Genomic DNA, 22,279 nt, shown 5'->3' with positions numbered 1-22,279 from the left:
GAAACAGCAGTTATGATAGCTTAACCTAGATCGTGTGTGTGAAGGAGGAGCCTATGCTTTCAAGGAAGAGGGGAGTTGAGGGGAATATGCCAAAACCAATAGAACTGAAACCTCTACAGGAAAGCGTAGTTTGAAAAGCTATTATGGGAGACCAGATGTTTACCAGAATCAAATGCTCCAAAGAAAAGTGCTTGGAATTCAGAGCTGGAAATAAAGAGCTTAGCAGACCAGAGAGCAAGAGAGATGGTGTGGCAGTGATCACACAAAACAGTGGTCCCCAGTACCTAATGTAGCAAGAGAGCTAAAAAAGGGAAAGAGATCATTGTTTATCTTTCTATACTTAGGCAATTTAAAAGGCTGTACTTTAGAGATTGTTCTTCATATTTTCAAATGTCTTAACTTTTCTGAAATTATATTTGTGGATGGTTTTAATTTTGCCCAGTAAGGACTGTTGAAAGAGCTTCGGGGAACCCTAAGTCAATCTTCTAATTTGTGTGTGTGAGAGGAAAGCTTTTTTAATGGTTTGTGAAATGGGGGACTGTCTTGGTATACTCGGTATCGTTGTTGATTACTCTGGAATTTGGCTTGTTTATTTTTGGTAATAACTTTATTTAGATGAAACTTACATTGCAGTGTCTTGAGGCCTTAGGTTTTTCATCTGTGCTATAAAGATCAGTTTATTGTATATTAAAGCTCTCATTTATTAAGGGGTTATATAAATTTATTTGCATATATTTGGGGCTGCTTTATTGGAAATTGCTTTGCTAGACTAGTTATTTCATAGATGCTTTAACGTACCAATGTTTTTCTTCCCAAGAAGTCCATGGTATCTTTTTATATGCTAGTACCAGAAGGGGGCAAGGAGTGAGAGACATGAACTAAAAAATTAAATTAATATCTGTCCTCTCAGAAGGGAGACTTTAGTTCAAATTTTTGAATTTCTGTTAAGAATTCTTTTAATGTGTTTCCCCCTCCCTGTATAGTATATCGAATATGGACAGCAGTCTAGAGATCCTCCTGTGAAAATGCAGGGCTCTATCACAACCCCTGGAAGTATTGCACTGGCTCAGGCCCAGGCTCAGGCCCAGGTTCCAGCAAAAGCACCTCTTGCTGGTCAGGTTAGCACTATGGTAACCACCTCAACAACCACCACTGTTGCTAAAACGGTTACAGTCACCAGGCCAACTGGAGTCAGCTTTAAGAAAGATGTGCCAGTAAGTAGGTCTTTTTTCTTTTCCAGGACTTGTTTTTATGTTGTCATATAGCCGCTAGTTAAGCGTGTATTATAATTTTATTATAAGTGTAACACATGCATTTTAACAAGAGGTATTAAGACCAGCATTTCTTTCTTTGTATCACCCCTTCCCAAATTTCCCAGAGGCAGTCACCATTAAATAGTTCAATACATATTCTTGTCCAATACTTCCAACGCACAATTGTACTATGTCTTATATATATATATATATATATATATGTGCACTAAAGAAATCTGTATACGTTTTTTTGAGATTTGCCAAACAGGCATTTAAACTGGTTTGTTTTATGTTTTTTAGCCATCTATTAATACTACAAATATAGATACGTTACTTGTGGCCACAGATCAAACTGAGAGAATTGTGGAGCCCCCAGAAAATATCCAAGAGAAAATTGCTTTCATCTTCAATAATCTCTCACAGTCGAATATGACACAAAAGGTGAGCCTAATGTAGAGGGTATAAATCAGTGTGAGTGTTCTCTCTTTTCCCTGATGGGTTAGGTGGTTTATTTTGGAAGTCTGCAGTCCTTTTTAATAGTTTAAAAGGAATAAAGTTAACTTGAAGGGAATATGGATATTCAGCATTGGTTGTGGGTTTTTAGACATTAAATACTATGAGTTTAAAATGTATTGGTTTGCAGTAAGATGTAAGCGTTTTGAAATAAACTTCATGATCTCAGTAGTTATGGATGGTTTCACCTGCATTTTCAGTCATAACACATTTCCTCCTAGAGAACATCATTTATTTATTAGGTGTCTAATAACCAAGATAGGCCTTGTGAAAACACAGTGTAAAGAATGATATTTGACTTCTAAGATTATATGCTGAGATAGCATTTGTAAATGTCAATTTAACTGCTTAGATTAGCTTAAACAAGTGTTTTAAGATGAAATGCAAGTACCATCTTTTACAATTACAACATGCTTCATTGGTGAAAATGTTTCACAAATTGAGGACTTTACTATCCTTTTTTGGGAAAAGAACTTTGAAACTTACAGATGATTCCTGGAGATGGAAATTTAGAAATTCTGTTGTTTAATCTGTTAACTGACACATTATGGATTTGTAACTTACTCTGTTTTGTTCAAATGGAGAATGGAGTAAGATGAGGTTGAGAGACTGACTACATGTTTTCTAATTTTTTTTAGCTCACAGTGGCTATAGTCTTTGTCATCCACAGTTTCAAAGGTGATTGACTGTACCTACCATGGGATTAAACTTGCTGCATTTCATAGTGTCTGTCTTATATGGGGGAAAAACATAGTTTTGTGCTTTAGCATCTAATTGTGCAAGGGACCCATGTCTCTATGCTGTGATTCACAGAAAAAAACTTTATCATTCTGTAACCTGTTTCTCACATCATATTGATTGGCTAGGTTGAAGAGCTAAAGGAAACTGTGAAGGAAGAATTTATGCCTTGGGTGTCACAATACCTGGTTATGAAGAGAGTCAGTATTGAGCCAAACTTTCACAGCCTGTATTCAAACTTTCTTGACACACTGAAGAATCCTGAATTTAACAAAATGGTTTTGAATGAGACCTACAGAAACATCAAAGTAAGTGGTTGGTTCTTATACTTCTTTCTTTGTATGCTGTTCCCCACCCTACCTCCGCCCCCGCCCCCCCCCCCCCCGCATGCATGTGCTCTAGTTTTTTTTCAACTATAGAACTAAATTTCATGAAAAATTTAATCTTAGTGACATACCCTATGTTCTCTATTCTGAAAATACCACTATTCTGAATTTGCCTTTTTCATTCCATGCATGTTACATTTATTTTCTAAATAAATATATCGTGATATCGCCCTCTGTGTATCTTTTTAACTTGCCTTTTGTTCTTCTGAATATTGTGTGCAATATTCTCCTAACTCTAGTCCCTCTTTTTAAAATAGCTTTATAGAAATCCACAGTATAGATGTGTACTGCATTTGACATTTAGGTTGTTGATAACTTTACTGTTACAAACTTCTGCGGTGAATGTTTTCAGTTTGGTCTTCTGGTATTCAAGTGTCAGATATCTGTGGACTCTAGACCTATTTGTTGAATTACTGTTGTCTAGAATCTTCAACAGTTTAAGGTTATACTATTCCTAATGAGCCTGGTACATAAAATTCAAGTATTTTAATTTCGGAACTGTCACTTATTTCTTAGGAGGGATAATTTAGAGCAAACAGTGTGAGCCATAATGAAGTTGTGGTAATTCTTTGCTGGGAAACTTGGGGACATTGGCTGGGAGCCAGCACTATATTTAAGCTATGGGTGGGAATTTTCCCCATTCTTGGTTACGCTGTAGTGCAAAAGAATTCCTTGACTCTTTCCCTTGCGCAGCTGACCATGTGCCATTCTGCTGTTGCTCTCTGGAGTTAAGGAACACTATCTGATAGGTTTGATATCAAGGATGATTCGGATAAATGAAATGTTTCAGATACTCTGGAGCAAAATTTCAAGATCCTTTTTAAACAAAAAATTTAAATGTATCCATAAGTAAGAGTCACATCATAGCAAGTGAATGTGTATGTGTATGCGCACATGCATCCACGCATCAAAGCACTCTCCTGGGATTAGTTGTGCCTCCTTGGGAAGGTGAAAAGTGAAGAATTAAGAGAAATACTGTAAAGCAAATTCAGTCAGTAGAATGGATTAGCTTTTATAAGCAACATTATATCATATTTCAGAACGTTGTATTAACTGTCTCCAGAGATATGTAACAATTGGGAAAATGCAAATGACTGCATGAGGTGGCTATTTTGGTTACATTCTCTGTATTCTTACTACCTTGAAGGACTTCAAAGTAAATGTGTAGCTGTAGTCGTCATTTGAATTGAATTTTGGTGTTCAGAATAGATTGAAAGATGTCTGCCTCAAACCTAGCTGAAGTTTTTGTAGTTTAATACTTTTCCATAGTAGAATACATGGCACTTTTAACCTTTGTGTACTTTTTGAATTTTACATGTATTTATATAAAATGTAAGGATTCTATTTAAAGATAAAAAGTCACTTTTGGGTAATGAATATAGAGCAAATTGATACTACTTTTGAGTTATTGATTTTGGGGCATGAGATCTCAAAATTGACGGCTTGTAGCATAGCATCCTTTTATCTTTAAAGTAAGATAATAGTTCTCAAACTTCTAGTTGCAAATTTTCTTTAATAATCACATTCTCATACCTCTTTTAATCCTACATTATTTTAGGTGCTCCTGACCTCTGATAAAGCTGCAGCCAATTTCTCAGATCGTTCTTTGCTGAAGAACTTGGGACATTGGCTAGGAATGATCACGCTAGCTAAAAATAAACCCATCTTACACACTGTGAGTTTTGGCTTAAAGTTTGTATACAATTTGAGAGTGTTACATCTAATTGTGTCTAAAAATCTTAATTTGGGGGCTATTTTAATAATTATCACATTTTCAAAAGAGTTTGGCATGAATTTTGAATCTTCATTGCATGCTCATGGTCCCGCAACAATTAGCAAGAAGCCAAAAAGATGTGATTGTCATTCTTTCCTTCTCATAAGGCGAGGGTTAGATGTTATGTTGATCCCTATTTCTGGGATAAGCTTGACTTCACAGTGCTCTTTTTGGATTTTTTATGAGGAATATTAGAATATATTCCCAGCTCTTAAAATATTTTTCTTATCCTAGGACTTGGATGTAAAGTCTTTGCTGCTAGAGGCTTATGTTAAAGGACAGCAAGAATTGCTCTATGTAGTGCCCTTCGTTGCCAAAGTCTTAGAGTCTAGTATTCGTAGTGTGGTGAGTAGATTTTAATACTTTATTGATGGCTAATTTGCAAGAGTTGATTTGTTTCAGTACAAGGTCAAGAGATTTTGTTGGTAGTTCTTATGAACGCAGACCTTGTTCAGTCACTTTTCCTCTGTGGAACTTGGATTTCCAGTTTGTGAGGCTAGGTAAGGTTGTAGTAGTAATAGCAAATGGGTAGCTTTGGTTTGGGTGCTTTTTCTGAATTATGGTATTATATATAGGTGGGAAGGCTTATAGAGTTTGTTAGGGCCACATAGGTATACGTGCTTATCTGATAATTTGCTCCAAATTAAAAGGTGATTTGGGGCAGCTTAACATGATAGCTTTTCTTTAGGTTTTTAGACCACCAAACCCCTGGACTATGGCAATTATGAATGTATTAGCTGAGCTACATCAGGAACATGACTTAAAGGTAAATTTGTTGCTTCTTTATCCATTGAAATATAATCTGCCTTGAAAGTATTTAAAAGTATAGTAAATGTGGAGTATTTTGATGGAAACACTACAACAGCTGACTTAGAGTATACTATGAGTAAAGCTAAAATTTTTATTTGTACAATTTTAATTAAATATTGTAATTATGCAGTTAAACTTGAAGTTTGAGATTGAGGTTCTCTGCAAGAACCTGGCATTAGACATCAATGAGCTAAAACCTGGAAACCTCCTGAAGGACAAAGATCGCTTGAAAAACTTAGATGAACAACTTTCTGCTCCAAAGAAAGATGTGAAGCAGCCAGAAGAACTTCCTCCCATCACAACTACAAGTAAGTGTGATAATTGGGTTACCTGTCCTTCTACTTACTAGAATCTTACTCTAAGTGGTATATCTCCATGTATGTTTGTGTATATGCATATATATGTGTATATATAATGTGTATTAGTTACAACTGTTCATATAATCTGCTGAAACTTTGTACAACTTTTGTTGAGCCTTCTAACTTATTAAGGAAAACTTAGTAACATCTACATGTTGTCTTAATCTTACTGGAATTCATTCTGGCAATAGTACATGTAGTATTCTTAACTAAATGTGATTTGTCAGTTGTTCTTCATATCCCCAGTAGGACAGAGTTATCTCTTAAGTTGTGTGAGGACTCAGAAAACAGTTGCATGACATGATCACCTGTGTTATGCCTCAAATTTAGGGGTAGGCAGAACAGGTAGACCTGTTAGGATACTGGATTCTTTGAAGCAGATCAAGAGGATTTGAGGTGGTGGTGGTCGTGGTGGTGATGGAGACTTACTGAACAATTGGGAGGTATGGTTAGAATGCACCAGCTTTTCTTAGTAGCTATGAATCCCTGGGTAAAACCAGGCATGGCCCTTCATTGATTTCTGTGCTTTGGGGTATTGTTACAGACATAGTTTTTCATGCTTTGTTCTAATACTTATTCTATAATAACAGAATTTCTCTGTCCTTTGTAACCATTCAGGGTGGAAATAAGTAACCTGTCAGTACCACACACCACCCACAGTAGTAATCTAATTAAGTGTGCATTAAATAATGACCACATGATAGTCAGCTAACTTTTGTAGTAAAGCCAAGAAATGTGCTCATTTCAGCTCTTATTTTGTCACTTTACATTTAGCAACTGCTACAACACCAGCTACCAGCACCACCTGTACAGCCACAGTGCCACCACAGCCACAGTACAGCTACCACGACATCAATGTCTATTCCCTCGCTGGCCTGGCACCACACATTACTCTAAACCCAACAGTAAGTAAATACCACCCCCATTCTCCTAGTTCCTAATGTATATCAAAGTAAACTGTTTGGTCACTTTACCTTCTTTACCCTTCCCTGTGGATTCCTTGTTGTAGGTTTTTGTTGCAGAGGGTAGGGATCAGGAACTACTGTATAATACATTTGAAAGTGTTTTCTTCTCTGAAGCAGTCATTGTGACTGACCATCATTTATTATCGGTTCCTCATATCCAAACCCATACTAGTAACTTCAGTCAGCTGGCAATAAAATTAGAATCTCTTGAGAATTCCATGCAGTAGTCAGAAGGCCCCTAGTGTATACCAGAATGTTTTAATCTTTGTTTTCGCTATGAAGTCACTTCAGCCTTGTATTAAACCGTGTCTTTTGGCAATTAGCTGAAACTGAGCTGATTTTTTTATGTGTACCTAAAATGTTCAGGCTCTAAGGTCTTGAAGTGTGGCTTAATACTTTCATTTAAGTTGTTGCGGCCTGATTCTGGGAGGTATTCTGGTCTGAAATCATGTAAAAAAAAAAAAAGTATCAATCCTTTTTCTTATACTTAAAGTGAAGGTATATTATGAATGGTAGTTTATTGGTAATCTTGTCTCTTATCCTGCTTTTAAAATTCTTTATTCCAGATTAAGATAACTTGGAGTTTTCATGGTCCTTGTCTTTCAGAAAGTAAAAAGGTTTGCAAGTTAAAGGATTGATGTTAATGCATTGAACTTTTTTGTTAAAAGAAGTTGAAAGGATTTTAGAGAGTTTATTTTGACCTGGTCTTTTCAGTTTTTTCCCAATAAATTATGGCGCTTAATTTCTGAACAAAAACTAGATCTGTATGTTGTGATTCTCCTTTATATTACTCCCAGTAATCTGAATACTTCATTTTGTGCCCACATGAGTATTTAAAAAATTCTCTACCTTTCATTTCCAAACAGATTCAGTAAGTTAAGGGGACCAAGTGAATATTAGGACACAGTTTATACTAGAAATAAAAGGTCAGAAACAATCTTGTGAAACAGAAGACATCGGTGGACATTTTAAAATGCAATTTTTATAGCAGTAATATTTTTTGTAGGATTTCTTTTTTCTGTCAGTTTGATTTGTGTGTTTTTTTGGTTTGTTTTGTTTTTAATTTATTTTATTTATTAAACATACAAACACAAACATTCTTACTATATGATCATTCCATTCAACATACATAATCAGTAATTCATAATATCACATAGTTGTATATTCATCATCATGATCATTTCTTAGAACATTTGTATCAATTCAGAAAAAGAAATAAAAAGAAAACAGAAAAAACGTCATATATACCATACGTCTTACCCCTCCCTTTCATTGATCAAGAGCATTTCAATCTACTAAATTTATTTTAACATTTGTTCCCCCTATTATTTATTTATTTTTAATCCATATGTTTTACTGATCTGTTGATAAGGTAGGTAAGAGGAGCATTAGACACAAGGTTTTCACAGTCACATTGCAAAAGCTCTATCATTATACAGTCATCTTTAAGGAGATGCCCCTTCAGATTTCTTTTTTTTCTGTAAGCTTGATTTGTTTTGCATTTTCCAAGCTAACAGAGAAGGACTTGAGCCGTAAATATAAACTTAGTAGGTCATGTATCTATAAGCAGATAATGCATCTGGCAGTGAACAATTTGTCCTTTGAAAATGGAATTTTATTAAAAATGAATGACATCATATATCCCACAGGGTATACCTCTCATTGGTTTGAAGTAGAAAATGGCATTTATTGGTTAATTTTGAACTAATTCCAAAATCATTTATGATGTGGTTGCAGATAGAAATGGGTCTGTTTTATTTAACAGGTTGATTTGACTTGTTTTTCCCCACTTAGATTCCCTTGTTTCAGGCCCACCCACAGTTGAAGCAGTGTGTGCGTCAAGCAATAGAACGGGCCGTCCAGGAGCTGGTCCATCCGGTGGTGGATCGATCAATTAAGATTGCCATGACTACTTGTGAGCAAATAGTCAGGAAGGATTTTGCCCTGGATTCTGAGGAATCTCGAATGCGCATAGCAGCTCATCACATGATGCGAAACTTGACAGCTGGAATGGCCATGATTACTTGCAGGGAACCTTTGCTCATGAGCATATCTACCAACCTGAAAAACAGTTTCGCCTCAGCCCTTCGTGTAAGTTCATTGTTTCCCTGGTAGCATAATACTCACTAGTTCTTGTCTGTTAAATTTTTTTCGTTACTTCAAGCAGCGGATATTACCATTCATTCCAATAATTGCTATATTAGTTAATGCTTCCTTCTTAGATTGTAAATTCTGTGAGGTAAAGACTCATGCATGTTTCTTGCTTGCTTTTTTTTTATCTTCACACAGTGTTTGGCAGATAGAATATATCCAAATAATTGTTGGCTTGAAGAAATGCAGTTTTGTAAAATATGTGCACTAAGCTAACAATTTCTATTCTGTTAATCATAGCAAAACTTAGATTAAAGAAGTTGGAATAGGACATTGAAAATTATTTAAAGTGATTTTGTATGTAAAAACAGAAGTACATATTCTTTCTTTAAATAACTCATTATTAGTTGTGTCTTGGGTATCCTGTAACTTTAGTTACAAGGTTTTTCATTATTTAGCATCTCTGCAGCAACCTGGTAAGTTGCTTATAGCAAGTGGTATTCTTGTTACATGTGAGAAAACTGATTGTTAGACTATTTTGAGATCACAGCTGATGAGTTGGAGGTAGGTGAGAACTTAAACTTTAACTCCTTTGCTGATGTTTTTTCTACTAATCTATGCTGTCTATCTACAGAACATTTTTTTTTAGGTGCACGGTCCAGGAATCAAACCCTGGTCTCCCACATGAAAGGCAAACATTTTACCATCCAAACATTGTGTAGATAGGGCGCTCATGCACCCTATCTACAGAACAATTTTAAGTCTTGTTTTTTCTTTTTTTAAAATAGACTGCATCTCCACAGCAAAGGGAAATGATGGATCAGGCAGCTGCTCAGCTAGCTCAGGACAATTGTGAATTAGCTTGCTGTTTTATTCAAAAGACTGCAGTAGAAAAAGCAGGCCCTGAGATGGACAAGAGACTAGCAACTGTAAGTTATTAGCATTTGCTTTTTAAGTATATTTTTTCTATTTAAGAAAGTGCCTCATAACAAGAACCTCAGTGACTTCTTTTGTTTGCAGGAATTTGAGCTGAGAAAACATGCTAGGCAAGAAGGGCGCAGGTACTGCGATCCTGTTGTATTAACATACCAAGCTGAGCGGATGCCAGAGCAAATCAGGCTAAAAGTGAGACTTGTCGGTCCAGGCCTCTCTGCCCACTGCCCTGCACTATCCTTTTTTGTTATATGTTCTTGTTGCTTGAACTCCTCACTAGGACTAGAAAAACAGGTTAAGTGTTTCTGAGAAAGCATCTCACCTCAATAGCATTTCACTTTAAATTTTTCTGTGGATCACCTTTGGGGATGGATTAGATTTTTACCTAAAGTTGATGAAGAAGTGTCACTGTAAAGCGTTCATGTACCTATTATTTTTGTTTTCCAACTTGGGTTTCCATAATAATATTTTCTAGTATTTTAATTTTTATTGCTAGATGCTTATTAGTCCAAACAATATGCTGAGAAATCTGAGCATTTATACCAGCTCCAAAGAAATGTATTGGCATGATCCTAGCTGAGGAATTTTCCAGTAGAAAATCTCTTTAATTTATAAATGAAGTAGTCTATGGCAGGATTCAGAGCAATGGGAAACCCTCTTTCTTAATTGTGTTTGCATGTGTGCTCACAATCATGCCATTATGGTTCATGTTACAGTGACTGTGGGGTCCTTTCTCAGAACACCTGTGATTGCCCCATACAAAGTTTCCACTTAAAAAAAATGTATTTTCATTTGATTGTGGGTGGATACTATCAAACTGGGTTTTCTTCTTCCAAGGTTGGTGGTGTGGACCCAAAACAGCTGGCTGTTTATGAAGAGTTTGCACGCAATGTACCTGGCTTCTTACCTACAAATGATTTGAGTCAACCCACAGGGTTTTTAGCTCAGCCCATGAAGGTAAACACTTGCCTTGGCTTAAAGGGAATGTTTTACATTCTTAAGTAAAATGTTTATGCTGTTTAAGTTATTACTTGCTTCTTGGACCATAAGTTATATGAAAAAAAAAAACCCACAGTTGTTGAGAGTGGGTATATTCTTTGTGTCAGTTCAGGTCAGGATGACATACAGGGCTTTTCTTTTGGGCTTTTTTGTTTGTTTTTTTTTTGACATGGGTAGGCACCAGGAATTGAAGCCAGGTCTCTGACATGGCAGGCGAGAATTCTGCCACTGAGCCACTGTTGCACCACCCTGCTTTGTTTTGTTTTTAATCCATAAGGTTGATTGAGCTTTCATGTTTGATCTAATTAGAGGAATCTGTAGAGTGGCCTCATGATTTCCCTGTTTATTTTTTAAAGTTTTTTTTTTTTTTTATTAATTAAAAAAAGAATTAACAAAACAATTAGAAATCATTCCAATCTACATGTACAATCAGTAATTCTTAATAACATCACATAGTTGCATATTCATCATTTCTTAGTACATTTGCATCAATTTAGAAAAAGAAATAAAAAGACAACAGAATAAGAATTAAAACAATAATAGAAAGAAAAAAAAACAAAAAAAACAAAAACAAAAAACCTATACCTCACATGCAGCTTCATTCAGTGTTTTAACATAATTGCATTACAATTGGGTAGTATTGTGCTGTCCATTTCTGAGTTTTTATATCCAGTCCCGTTGTACAGTCTGTATCCCTTCATCTCCAATTATCCCTTCTCTCTTTTTTTTTTTTAATTAACGGAAAAAAAGAAATTAACCCAACATTTAGAGATCATACCATTCTACACATGCAATCATTAATTCTTAACATCATCACATAGATGCATGATCATCATTTCTTAGTACATTTGCATTGGTTTAGAAGAACTAGCAACATAACCGAAAAAGATATAGAATGTTAATATAGAGAAAAAAATAAAAGTAATAATAGTAAAATCAAAACAAAACAAAACAAAAACCTATAGCTCAGATGCAGCTTCATTCAGTGTTTTAACATGATTACTTTACAATTAGGTATTATTGTGCTGTCCATTTTTGAGTTTTTGTATCTAGTCCTGTTGCACAGTCTGTATCCCTTCAGCTTCAATTACCCATTGTCTTACCCTGTTTCTAACTCCTGCTGAACTCTGTTACCAATGACATATTTCAAGTTTATTCTCGAATGTCCGTTCACATCAGTGGGACCATACAGTATTTGTCCTTTAGTTTTTGGCTGGATTCACTCAGCATAATATTCTCTAGGTCCATCCATGTTATTACATGGTTCATAAGTTTATCTTGTCTTAAAGCTGCATAATATTCCATCGTATGTATATACCACAGTTTGTTTAGCCACTCTTCTGTTGATGGAGATTTTGACTGTTTCCATCTCTTTGCAATTGTAAATAATGCTGCTATAAACATTGGTGTGCAAATGTCCGTTTGTGTCTTTGCCCTTAAGTCCTTTGAGTAGATACCTAGCAATGGTATTGCTGGGTCGTATGGCAATTCTATATTCAGCTTTTTGAGGAACCGCCAAACTGCCTTCCACAGTGGTTGCACCCTTTGACATTCCCACCAACAGTGGATAAGTGTGCCTCTTTCTCCGCATCCTCTCCAGCACTTGTCATTTTCTGTTTTGTTGATAATGGCCATTCTGGTGGGTGTGAGATGATATCTCATTGTGGTTTTGATTTGCATTTCTCTAATGGCCAGGGACATTGAGCATCTCTTCATGTGCCTCTTGGCCATCCGTATTTCCTCTTCTGAGAGGTGTCTGTTCAAGTCTTTTTCCCATTTTGTAATTGGGTTGGCTGTCTTTTTGTTGTTGAGATGAACAATCTCTTTATAAATTCTGGATACTAGACCTTTATCTGATATATCATTTCCAAATATTGTCTCCCATTGTGAAGGCTGTCTTTCTACTTGCTTGATGAAGTTCTTTGATGCACAAAAGTGTTTAATTTTGAGGAGTTCCCATTTATTTATTTCCTTCTTCAGTGCTCTTGCTTTAGGTTTAAGGTCCATAAAACCGCCTCCAGTTGTAAGATCCATAAGATACCTCCCAACATAAAGTTTTTTTTGTTTTAAGTTTTGAAACAGTTACTTATGGAAAAGTGAAAAATACAGGAAAAACATTTTCCCTTGAACCATTTGAGAGTAAGTTGCTGACCTGCTGTCTCCATCATTCCCCTGAATCCTACATGCTTACATTCTCATATGTAACCACAGTACAGCCATTGAAATCAGGAAATTAACACTGACATATTACTACTACACACCATATCCTTAGACCTCATTCACCTTTCACCAAGTGTCCAATAATGTCTTTTACAGTAAAAGGACCTAGTTCATCACTTTTCATTTAGTTGCTTAAAATCTCCCTCAGTTCAGTCTGGAGCAGCTCCTCATCTTTTATGACCTTGGGTCTTTTGAAGATTACAGGCTAGTTATTTCTAGAATGGCTTGATTTGGGTTTTCTGGCATTATCTCACAACTAGATTCAGGTAATACTTCTTTGATAGAAATATCACATATAAGTACTGCTGTGATATACATGACTTGGCAGTCAGGCTGATTATTGTATTTCTAAGGTTGAGACACTTCCTTTTTCCCTTAGGCTGTAGAGGCCTTATTAGGTGCCACAAATGGTGCTGCCTTCAGTCTGTCCCATTATTGATGATGCTGTCTTTGATAACTTGGCTATGATGGTCTCTGCCAGACTTTTCCACTGTCAATTGAAAAGCCTCCTATCTCAGGCCTGCCTTGTACCAACCCCATCTAATGGTATTCAGACTGAATGGTTTAGGAAGAACAGAAGAGCCTCACTGTGTTTGGAAGAAAGAAAATAAAGGATTTAAACACACTACTAAAAGACTTCTTGTTTGCTACATAGACCAGTGAAAATCCTTAAAATTTTTAATTTAATTCTTTTTTATTGTTTCTTTTCTAAAATTTTCAGCAAGCTTGGGCAACAGATGATGTAGCTCAGATTTATGATAAGTGCATTACAGAACTGGAGCAACACCTGCATGCCATTCCACCAACATTGGCCATGAACCCTCAAGCTCAAGCTCTTAGAAGTCTTTTAGAGGTTGTGGTATTATCACGCAACTCTCGGGATGCCATTGCTGCTCTTGGATTGCTTCAGAAGGTTGGTTCTTAGCTGATACTTCATGAGAAGATAGCTTTGTAAATATTTGGTGATTTGCATCATCACCTGCATATTTATACACTTATATTTAAGATTAAAAAAAAACAACCAAGTTCTACTTACATAAACAGGTTATTTTCTCCAGAGTAGAATGTAGTTATGGCAGTTATGAATGTGAAATCTTTAATTTTTTCCATGAGGACAGATTCTCCAGAAATAATATTATTGAAGAAACTTTCAAAGATAGCCCTTTTGATTTTGAGGTATAAGTTGGACAAACTGATTCAAGTACCCGGGTATTAATGTGGAGAGGCTTGGACTTTTACTATGTAGATAGAGACAGAGGAGCCTTTCATAACTATGTAGATCACACAGTGAGCACGGACTAGATAATCTACGGATAGTTTGTGTATTTAGGCAAGTGAAAAAGTTATTTGGAGAATGGAGAGCATGTTAACTTGAGGCTTAGGAAATAAGTTGTAGTTTCCGTTAAAGTTTGGTTTCTGGCTCTAACTATTGGGGTTGAGTCCTGTTTCTGAACACTTTGTTTCTCCCATAGGCTGTAGAGGGCTTATTAGATGCCACAAGTGGTGCTGATGCTGATCTGCTGCTGCGTTACAGGGAGTGCCACCTCTTGGTCCTAAAAGCTTTGCAGGATGGTCGGGCATATGGGTCTCCGTGGTGTAACAAACAGATCACAAGGTCAGTAGCCATCTCAGGAGAGTAGTAATTGTTGGACTGATTTTTGATATACATGGTCCTGTTTATGTCCAGAAGTTTCTAATTTTCCTAGAAGGTAAGTGGGATATTTGGAATTCCTAATTCTAGTAGGTAGAATTGTTGAATTGTCCTTTTTTTTTTTTAACAAGTGATTCCCACCTTCTCATGATGAATACTGAAAACCGATACATGCTTTGGGGAACAAATTATAGGTCATTTGTTTTAAAAGGCTGCAGTGATTTCACAACTATAGTAATAAGTACTTTAATGTCTTAAATGGAATCCTCTGTTTTCTAGCATATGAGAGCAAAGCCTGAGTTTAACATTGTGCTGTCTGTTTTACTTTATTACTATTTTGAAACTTGGGTAGTGGCTCTTAAGATGACCTTAATTTAGAACAAATTTCCATTGAATCATGTGGATCCTTTATTTTGCCTGATACAAGATGGTTAAGCCTATGTGTATACAGAAATACTCACTTTTTCTAGGTGCTTAATTGAATGTCGGGATGAATATAAATATAATGTGGAGGCTGTGGAGTTGCTAATTCGCAATCATCTGGTTAATATGCAACAGTATGATCTTCACCTAGCTCAGGTATGGAAGGAATTCACTTGAGTAGATATAGTGACTCTATTACTTGGAAAGTGTGCTTGCTGTAACTGTTGCCATTCTTATGTTCTGTATTCTGTGTTGCCAGTCAATGGAGAATGGTTTAAACTACATGGCGGTGGCATTTGCTATGCAATTGGTAAAAATCCTGCTGGTGGATGAAAGGAGTGTTGCCCATGTTACTGAGGCAGATCTGTTCCACACCATTGAAACCCTCATGAGGATTAATGCTCATTCCAGAGGCAATGCTCCAGAAGGGTGAGGATGAACCGCTTTGGGATTTCTGTACATTCTACAGTCCCATAAGAAGAGCTTTAGAAATGCATGTGCAGTCTTAACTAACAGTACCTGTTAGAGCTGCTGCAACGTTATAGAAAGCTTTTAGTGAGGTATAATATTGTTCCTTGAAATATGAAAGCTTAACTAATAGCCAGGCCTACTTGCTGTAGAGCAGTGCATATGGTACTGGATGGCACTAGAGACCTGTGTTTAGGTCCTGGTTCTGCTACTTAGAACCTCTGATTTTATGCAAGTGATTTACCCTTCCTAAGCCTCGTTTTTTTTTTTTTTATTATTATTTTGTTTGTTTGTTTGTTTGTTTTTTTGTATAAAATGGAAATGATACCTCAAAGAACTTTTGAAAATTAAGAGAATTCACATATAGAAAACATGGCACATGTTAAGTCCTTAGTATTTGTTGACTGAGCGTTAGCTCCGTTTCAGCAGGCATTTTTAGTCAAGAACTGGTTTAACTGAGGTAGTCATTTGCATAACGTTTTCATAAGCAGACATGAGGAGACCATAAGAACAACACAGCACAAGAATAGTTTTGTATAAATATGGCAGTGGTAAAGTAAAGTGCTCATCACCCTTGTGGTTTCTAATAATAAGCAAATTGCCCAACTGTATGTCTGTGGAATCAAAACCACAAGTAGACTGATTTTCACTCTGGATTTATTGTATTAGATTGCCCCAGCTGATGGAAGTAGTGCGATCCAACTATGAAGCAATGATTGATCGCGCTCATGGAGGCCCTAACTTTATGATGCATTCTGGGATCTCTCAAGCCTCAGAGTATGATGATCCTCCAGGCCTGAGGGAAAAGGCAGAGTATCTCCTGAGGGAATGGGTGAATCTCTACCATTCAGCAGCAGCTGGCCGTGACAGTACCAAAGCTTTTTCTGCGTTTGTTGGACAGGTAGAGCTTTTGGAAAGAAAGGTGCTTTTTATTCAACATAAGTAGGGTGTGATGCCTCCAATATTAAAGCTCAGTATTGTGTAGCTGTGATCAGACAGTTACCTCCATACTCATGCAAACCAAAAATGTCATCATTATTGTTCTGTTAAATTGATGAAGCTTACTTGTTTCCTCATTATTGAGTACTAAGGAATAAAGTCAGCCTTCCCTACCTTCTTTACTTCTGTTTATTCCATCAGCATTGTCCCATTTCATTTGTCACAGCTACAAATTATACTGGGTCAAATAATGTATAATGGAATTGTTGAAAGAATATAGTAATTTTACCAGCTTGATGGTCAGCAGAAGTGGGGTTTTGGGCTAATAAATAAGTAAAATTCTTACACTAGTCCATGTTAGAAAAATAAAAAATCAGAAAACAAAAGCATACATAAATGGTAGAGCATTTTATTGTATTTTCTAAGTTAAGCTTATCTAAAATTTAAGGCATGTGTTTTTGGGAAATAGTTTTCAGTATTTGGATTTAGTTTGACTTTATTGAGTTAAAAAACAAACATTCAACTAAAAATTAGGTATGCAGGAATATTTGTCAATGGGAAGAATAGAAAAAACAAGTTGTAAGAGAGCCATATAGTATAATACACCATTCAGGTTTTGGTTATCACTGGCTGCTTTCAGCCACCGTGAGGGATTAACCAATAAATCTGTGTGTCCTAATTAAAATATTACTTGGCAAATATCGTGCTTTTCCTGAATTGACCCTATAATGTAGTGAATATTTATATATTTTTATATATATATTTTATATATACTGAAGATATTTCTTCAGTAGAAGTGTTATTGTAATGTTTAGAAGTGGTGGGTGCTTGTTTTTGCAGATTGACCATTTTATTTTTTTAAACGCCAAGGTTTAGATGTGCCACCAAAGCAAAATTACAGATTGTTAGGTCTATTTTCAAAAAAGGATAATTGAACGGGGGAAGAGTTAATTAACAGAGTTGATGTTGGAAGTTATTAGAAATTGGATTCACTTTTCAAGATGGATGTTACTTAGTAAATCACATTTGTAAATTTCCCCAAAAAGAATCCAGGGAGTTCCAAAACAATGTCCAATTGAAAAAAGAAAAGCTATTACTTTACATTTATAGTTTAATATCTGATTTGGATGTAAGAAATTGTAACCAATTGGTTTTCATGGGTATGGATGTGGCACCTGTCTCAGCTCTTCCTTCTGGCTTATTTGCTCTCATTTATGTTTTCCATTTTACACATTTTTATATTGCACTTTTCTGTTCCCTTTTTGCATCCTTTTGAGAATTCTTTATTTCCTTCTTATGTGCCACGCTTGTCCTCATTCCTGTCTCTGTGTTAGTTTTTTTTTTTTTTTTAAGATTTCAGTGAATATTAAAAGTCTACATTGCCTTCTGTCTTGGCAAGGGTACATCATCATAGTCCTACCAATTTATCTGTTTTCTTGCTTACCAAGGAACAGATGAAGCAAATGACCTTTTTTTAAATTCCTAAGCTAATCCTCAAGTTTTTTCTGGGTTTGTTTTCTTTGTTTTGGAAGTACTGACCTCCTTTTCCCTTCCCTCTGCAGCTTTAATGCTTATTTCACTTTCTCCTTCTCCCTCCTTCTTTCTTCATCTTCTTCACTAGCTAAATAACTCTTTTGCTAAGCTTTACTTCCAGATATGTCATAATATAGAATCTCCTTTCTTTTAAATAAACTTGCCTTTCCCCACATTATTTTAACTTAATGTAACAACATTAAATTAGCTGACTGTGATCTGTGGGTATTTTCATTTGGATACCTATGTATTGTACCAATTATTATTTGATTTTCTGGGGTAGATTAGTTGGGAGTTTCAGAAACTTCCACCCAGTTTCATTTACCGGTTAAGTCAGTTGGAGAAAATTATCTTAATTTCTGTAAGAATGTGTAATGTATGTAATTTAGTCTCCTCCTTGGAGGATACACCATTGTCCAGAATGTCTTAATATATGACCTCTGAGGATTACTTAAAATTTGGTTTAAATATGCATAATTTTCCAAATTGTTTGGCCATAGGCTTCTTAGAGTGTTTAAAATTGCCATGATCTCTTTCTCATTTTCCATCTTCTCTATTAAAACTGGAGAAATTCTGTCCTCATTCTTTTAATGGGGAGGTCATTTTCCTAATGATACCTTTTTTACAAAGTGAAAATTGGAATTGTGACAATAGGAACAAATTAGAGAATATCTTTTAAGTATGAAAATAGAAGCTTAAGAAGCTTATTCATGTGTTCACTCATTTGTATCTCTTTATGTTTTTGTTCCCATGGTAGATGCACCAGCAAGGAATCCTGAAGACTGATGATCTCATAACAAGGTTCTTTCGTCTGTGTACTGAAATGTGTGTTGAAATCAGTTACCGTGCTCAGGCTGAGCAGCAGCACAATCCTGCTGCTAATCCTACCATGATCCGAGCCAAGTGCTATCACAACTTGGATGCATTTGTCCGACTCATTGCACTGCTAGTGAAGCACTCAGGGGAGGCCACCAACACTGTCACAAAGATTAATCTGCTGAACAAGGTCTGAAATCCTTTCTTGCCTTAGTCACGGTACACTTGAAGTCTGTATAACTTTGATTTTCAACCCTATTGGGCACTGTCCTCTCCCCAAGTCATTTTGTAACATCCATTTCAATGTCCTGAAATAAATTCAGGAATAATAAATAAATTTACCTACCAAATTTTATGAAAGTTAATACAAAAAGAAAAAGATCCATGGAACTGGACAACACATGAAAATGTTCTTTCATTAATTATAACAGATGTACCACACTAATGCAAGGTATTAATAGGGTGGTATTTTTTAAAAAAAGAACAAAAATTCATGGCATATTCAGCAAGTTAATACTTGGTCAGGACTACATTAAAAAGTATTAGAGAATATATTTAGGTAGTGTGAAGTTTGCCCTTATATACAGAACACTGAATGGGATAGCTAGAAATGTCCAACTACATAGTTTGGCAATTTAAATACCACAAATGACATCGTAGTCACTGACCTGACTTTTCTGAAATGCAACAAAGTTCAGTTTTCTCTTAATTTACATAGTAATTGCATTCCTGGAAAAATGAAATATTTTGAAACATGCAAAAATATGTGTAAAGTGGGACTTAAGATTTTAGTGTCTGGTAATTACAAATGGGTTTTTCATGTCTCTCATGATTTAGTGGGAAAATCAAGTGGTATATAAGACAGTTTTGTGAGATATCTTTGCAAAGGTATCTAACTTCTATGGACCCCATCTACTAAATGGCAAGAGATGTATAAATTGTTTGCCACTTTTCAGCTTCATATCAGACCAAGAAAATTAGATTACTAGATTGCTTTATCTTGGCAAGAATGTGGAGTACTGTGCTGATTTCTAGAGCTTTAGAACCTTTGGGCATTTGTGGAGAGTATATATATATACCTGATCCATGGGCATTGAAATTCAAAAGAAAACACAAATACTGCAAACCAAATCAAACCAGTGTATGTTTCCTTCACCTGCCAGTGTACAATTTTTTATTCATATGGTACGTAGTTTTTCCCTTAACATGGGGCTTAAAATGCAAGGTAAAAAGCCTGACTTGAAATTTAAGTGGATTGTCTTCTTGACTACTACGTGCTAAAACCTGTATGTTCTGTAGGTCCTTGGTATTGTAGTGGGAGTTCTCCTGCAGGATCATGATGTTCGGCAAAGTGAATTTCAGCAGCTTCCCTACCATCGAATTTTTATCATGCTGCTCTTAGAACTCAATGCACCTGAGCATGTGTTGGAAACCATTAATTTCCAGACACTTACAGCTTTCTGGTGAGTATTGTTGGATTTGATAGAGATTTATTTTTAAAAGTTGCTGTTTTAGTATAATTGTAACATTTGAGAACTATAGAGCTCTTGTGGATTTGAGGCATGTTAATTGTTTTTTTGACAACTTGGATATCGTCTACTTGTTTACGTTTTATGTGTTGTTCACTATATTTAAGTTGAACTCTTTCTCACAAAAGTTTTTCTTTTTTCAGCAATACATTCCACATCTTGAGGCCTACCAAAGCACCTGGCTTTGTATATGCCTGGCTTGAGCTGATATCCCACCGGATATTTATTGCAAGAATGCTGGCACATACACCACAGCAGAAGGTGTGGCTGCAGTTTATCTCCTACTGAAAAAGATTGCTAGCTGGGGTTTATTAGCAATCCCTGCATATTTTTTCTTAGTCATTGGTAGTGATTCTTGCAGAGTTTGCAGAAGTGGTACTTTTTCCAAGCTTATTTGGGAATTCTTCTGTTTAAAGTTGAGTCAAATAATAGAGGCTTAACAAGTACTCGACTGTCTCTTTTGTACACCTTTTTTTCAGTGATTAGGTTGTCACTCTTCCAAGTCGGTTATGGGCCTTCTGTGTCAGTCTCTTAAAGGATTTTGTTAAAAAGTTCAAACATTTTGGGCAGTTCCCTAGACATCTGAATGAATCTCTGGGTAATGGCCCTCTGGAACCTGACACTTCTACAGTTGATTCCTAGTGCTAAAGACTCATTTATATGAGTATATTTAAATATGGCTCATATACATTTCTTTCTTTCAGGGATGGCCTATGTATGCACAGCTACTGATTGATTTATTCAAATATTTAGCTCCTTTCCTTAGAAATGTGGAACTCACCAAACCTATGCAAATCCTCTATAAGGTAATTAATTTCTATTTATAGATTAAAATAGCATTCCTGAAATAAAAAAAAAATAAACTTAAGGCAAAGCAAGCTTTGAATTTGGAGTATGAGGCCTAATTTATTTTTATTTTTATTAAGCTTTTTATTCAAGTGTAACATACATTCAGAAAAATGGGAAAGTTAATTGTACTTGTATAAGCAGCACTTAGATCACACAGTATTCATATGTTCAACTTCAGTGTAAACATAACTAGTTTACACTGCTAGCAGCAAGAGTTATTGTTTCTTCATGTTCTTGTATTTGTTTTTCATTTTAGCCAATCTCACACTTGGATCTCATTGAAGATTTAATTTGCATTTCCTTGAAGACTTTTTAATGAGGTTTTTGCATGTATATATCAGGCGTTAGGATATTCCTCTGTGAAATTCCTCTATTCAGTCTTTGATTCACATCTATCAGATTGTCTGGTTTTATGTTTTTTAATAGGAGTTTTAAATATATATATTCTGATATAATATGAATAAAAGGCTTATATCCAGATGTCTCCTACTCTGGATTGTCTTTTCACTCCCTTAGAGGAAGGTGTCTTTTGATAAACACAGGCTTTAAAATATAATGTAGTTGAAGTTATCAGGTATTAGCTTTTGATTAAATGTTGCTCTTTTGTGTTTTGTCCAACAAATCTTTGCCTGTTCCAAGGTTAATAAGGTATTCTGCTTTATGGAATAAAAGTTTATAAGCTTTTTTTTTAGTTTTGTTTTCTAAAAGCTTTACAGCTCTAGTGTTTATATTTAGATCTGTGATCTATCTCAAAAACATTTTTTTTGGACATTATTATTTGAGGGGGCAGGGTAAAAAATTTACTGTGATAATATATATAAAACATAAAATTTTCCGTTTTAACTACTTTTAAGTGCAGACTTCAGTGTTGCTAATTACATTCACTATGCTATGCTACCATCACCACCATCCATTATCATAAATTTTCCATCACATGAAATCAAATTATTTCTTTAATGCAATTTTATTGAGATATATTCACATATCATACAATCCATCAGAAGTATATGATCAGTGGCTCACAGAATCA

At 35.6% G+C, this 22,279-nt stretch overlaps 1 protein-coding gene and 1 non-coding gene across 10 annotated transcripts in view; both read left to right on the top strand.

Annotated features, from left to right (window-relative positions):
• CNOT1 (CCR4-NOT transcription complex subunit 1) overlaps window positions 1-22,279 on the top strand; it is a 160,827-nt gene that overhangs the window by 122,108 nt on the left and 16,440 nt on the right. For 6 of the 9 annotated variants that reach the window (XM_077132594.1, XM_077132595.1, XM_077132596.1 and 3 more), the window contains 21 exons: window positions 984-1,214; window positions 1,554-1,694; window positions 2,633-2,812; window positions 4,449-4,565; window positions 4,899-5,009; window positions 5,353-5,430; window positions 5,605-5,782; window positions 6,608-6,738; window positions 8,593-8,889; window positions 9,678-9,818; window positions 9,910-10,014; window positions 10,660-10,779; window positions 13,763-13,954; window positions 14,514-14,656; window positions 15,163-15,271; window positions 15,375-15,544; window positions 16,253-16,505; window positions 18,813-19,061; window positions 20,171-20,334; window positions 20,544-20,661; window positions 21,105-21,206. In XM_077132594.1, coding sequence (XP_076988709.1) covers window positions 984-1,214; window positions 1,554-1,694; window positions 2,633-2,812; window positions 4,449-4,565; window positions 4,899-5,009; window positions 5,353-5,430; window positions 5,605-5,782; window positions 6,608-6,738; window positions 8,593-8,889; window positions 9,678-9,818; window positions 9,910-10,014; window positions 10,660-10,779; window positions 13,763-13,954; window positions 14,514-14,656; window positions 15,163-15,271; window positions 15,375-15,544; window positions 16,253-16,505; window positions 18,813-19,061; window positions 20,171-20,334; window positions 20,544-20,661; window positions 21,105-21,206 — 3,330 coding nt within the window. The remainder of the gene's footprint in view (window positions 1-983; window positions 1,215-1,553; window positions 1,695-2,632; window positions 2,813-4,448; window positions 4,566-4,898; window positions 5,010-5,352; window positions 5,431-5,604; window positions 5,783-6,607; window positions 6,739-8,592; window positions 8,890-9,677; window positions 9,819-9,909; window positions 10,015-10,659; window positions 10,780-13,762; window positions 13,955-14,513; window positions 14,657-15,162; window positions 15,272-15,374; window positions 15,545-16,252; window positions 16,506-18,812; window positions 19,062-20,170; window positions 20,335-20,543; window positions 20,662-21,104; window positions 21,207-22,279) is intronic. The other 3 variants (XM_077132598.1, XM_077132599.1, XM_077132597.1) reach the window with 1 other exon arrangement.
• Window positions 3,494-3,631, top strand: LOC143660466 (small nucleolar RNA SNORA46). The gene has a single exon (XR_013164064.1). It is a non-coding gene; the product is annotated as a small nucleolar RNA SNORA46 (small nucleolar RNA).

Source organism: Tamandua tetradactyla, chromosome 16, assembly GCF_023851605.1.
Source record: "Tamandua tetradactyla isolate mTamTet1 chromosome 16, mTamTet1.pri, whole genome shotgun sequence".
NCBI classification, from domain to species: Eukaryota; Metazoa; Chordata; class Mammalia; order Pilosa; family Myrmecophagidae; genus Tamandua; species Tamandua tetradactyla.
The sequence above is the reverse complement of the archived record's forward strand: the minus strand, read 5'-3'. Positions and strand labels throughout refer to the sequence as shown.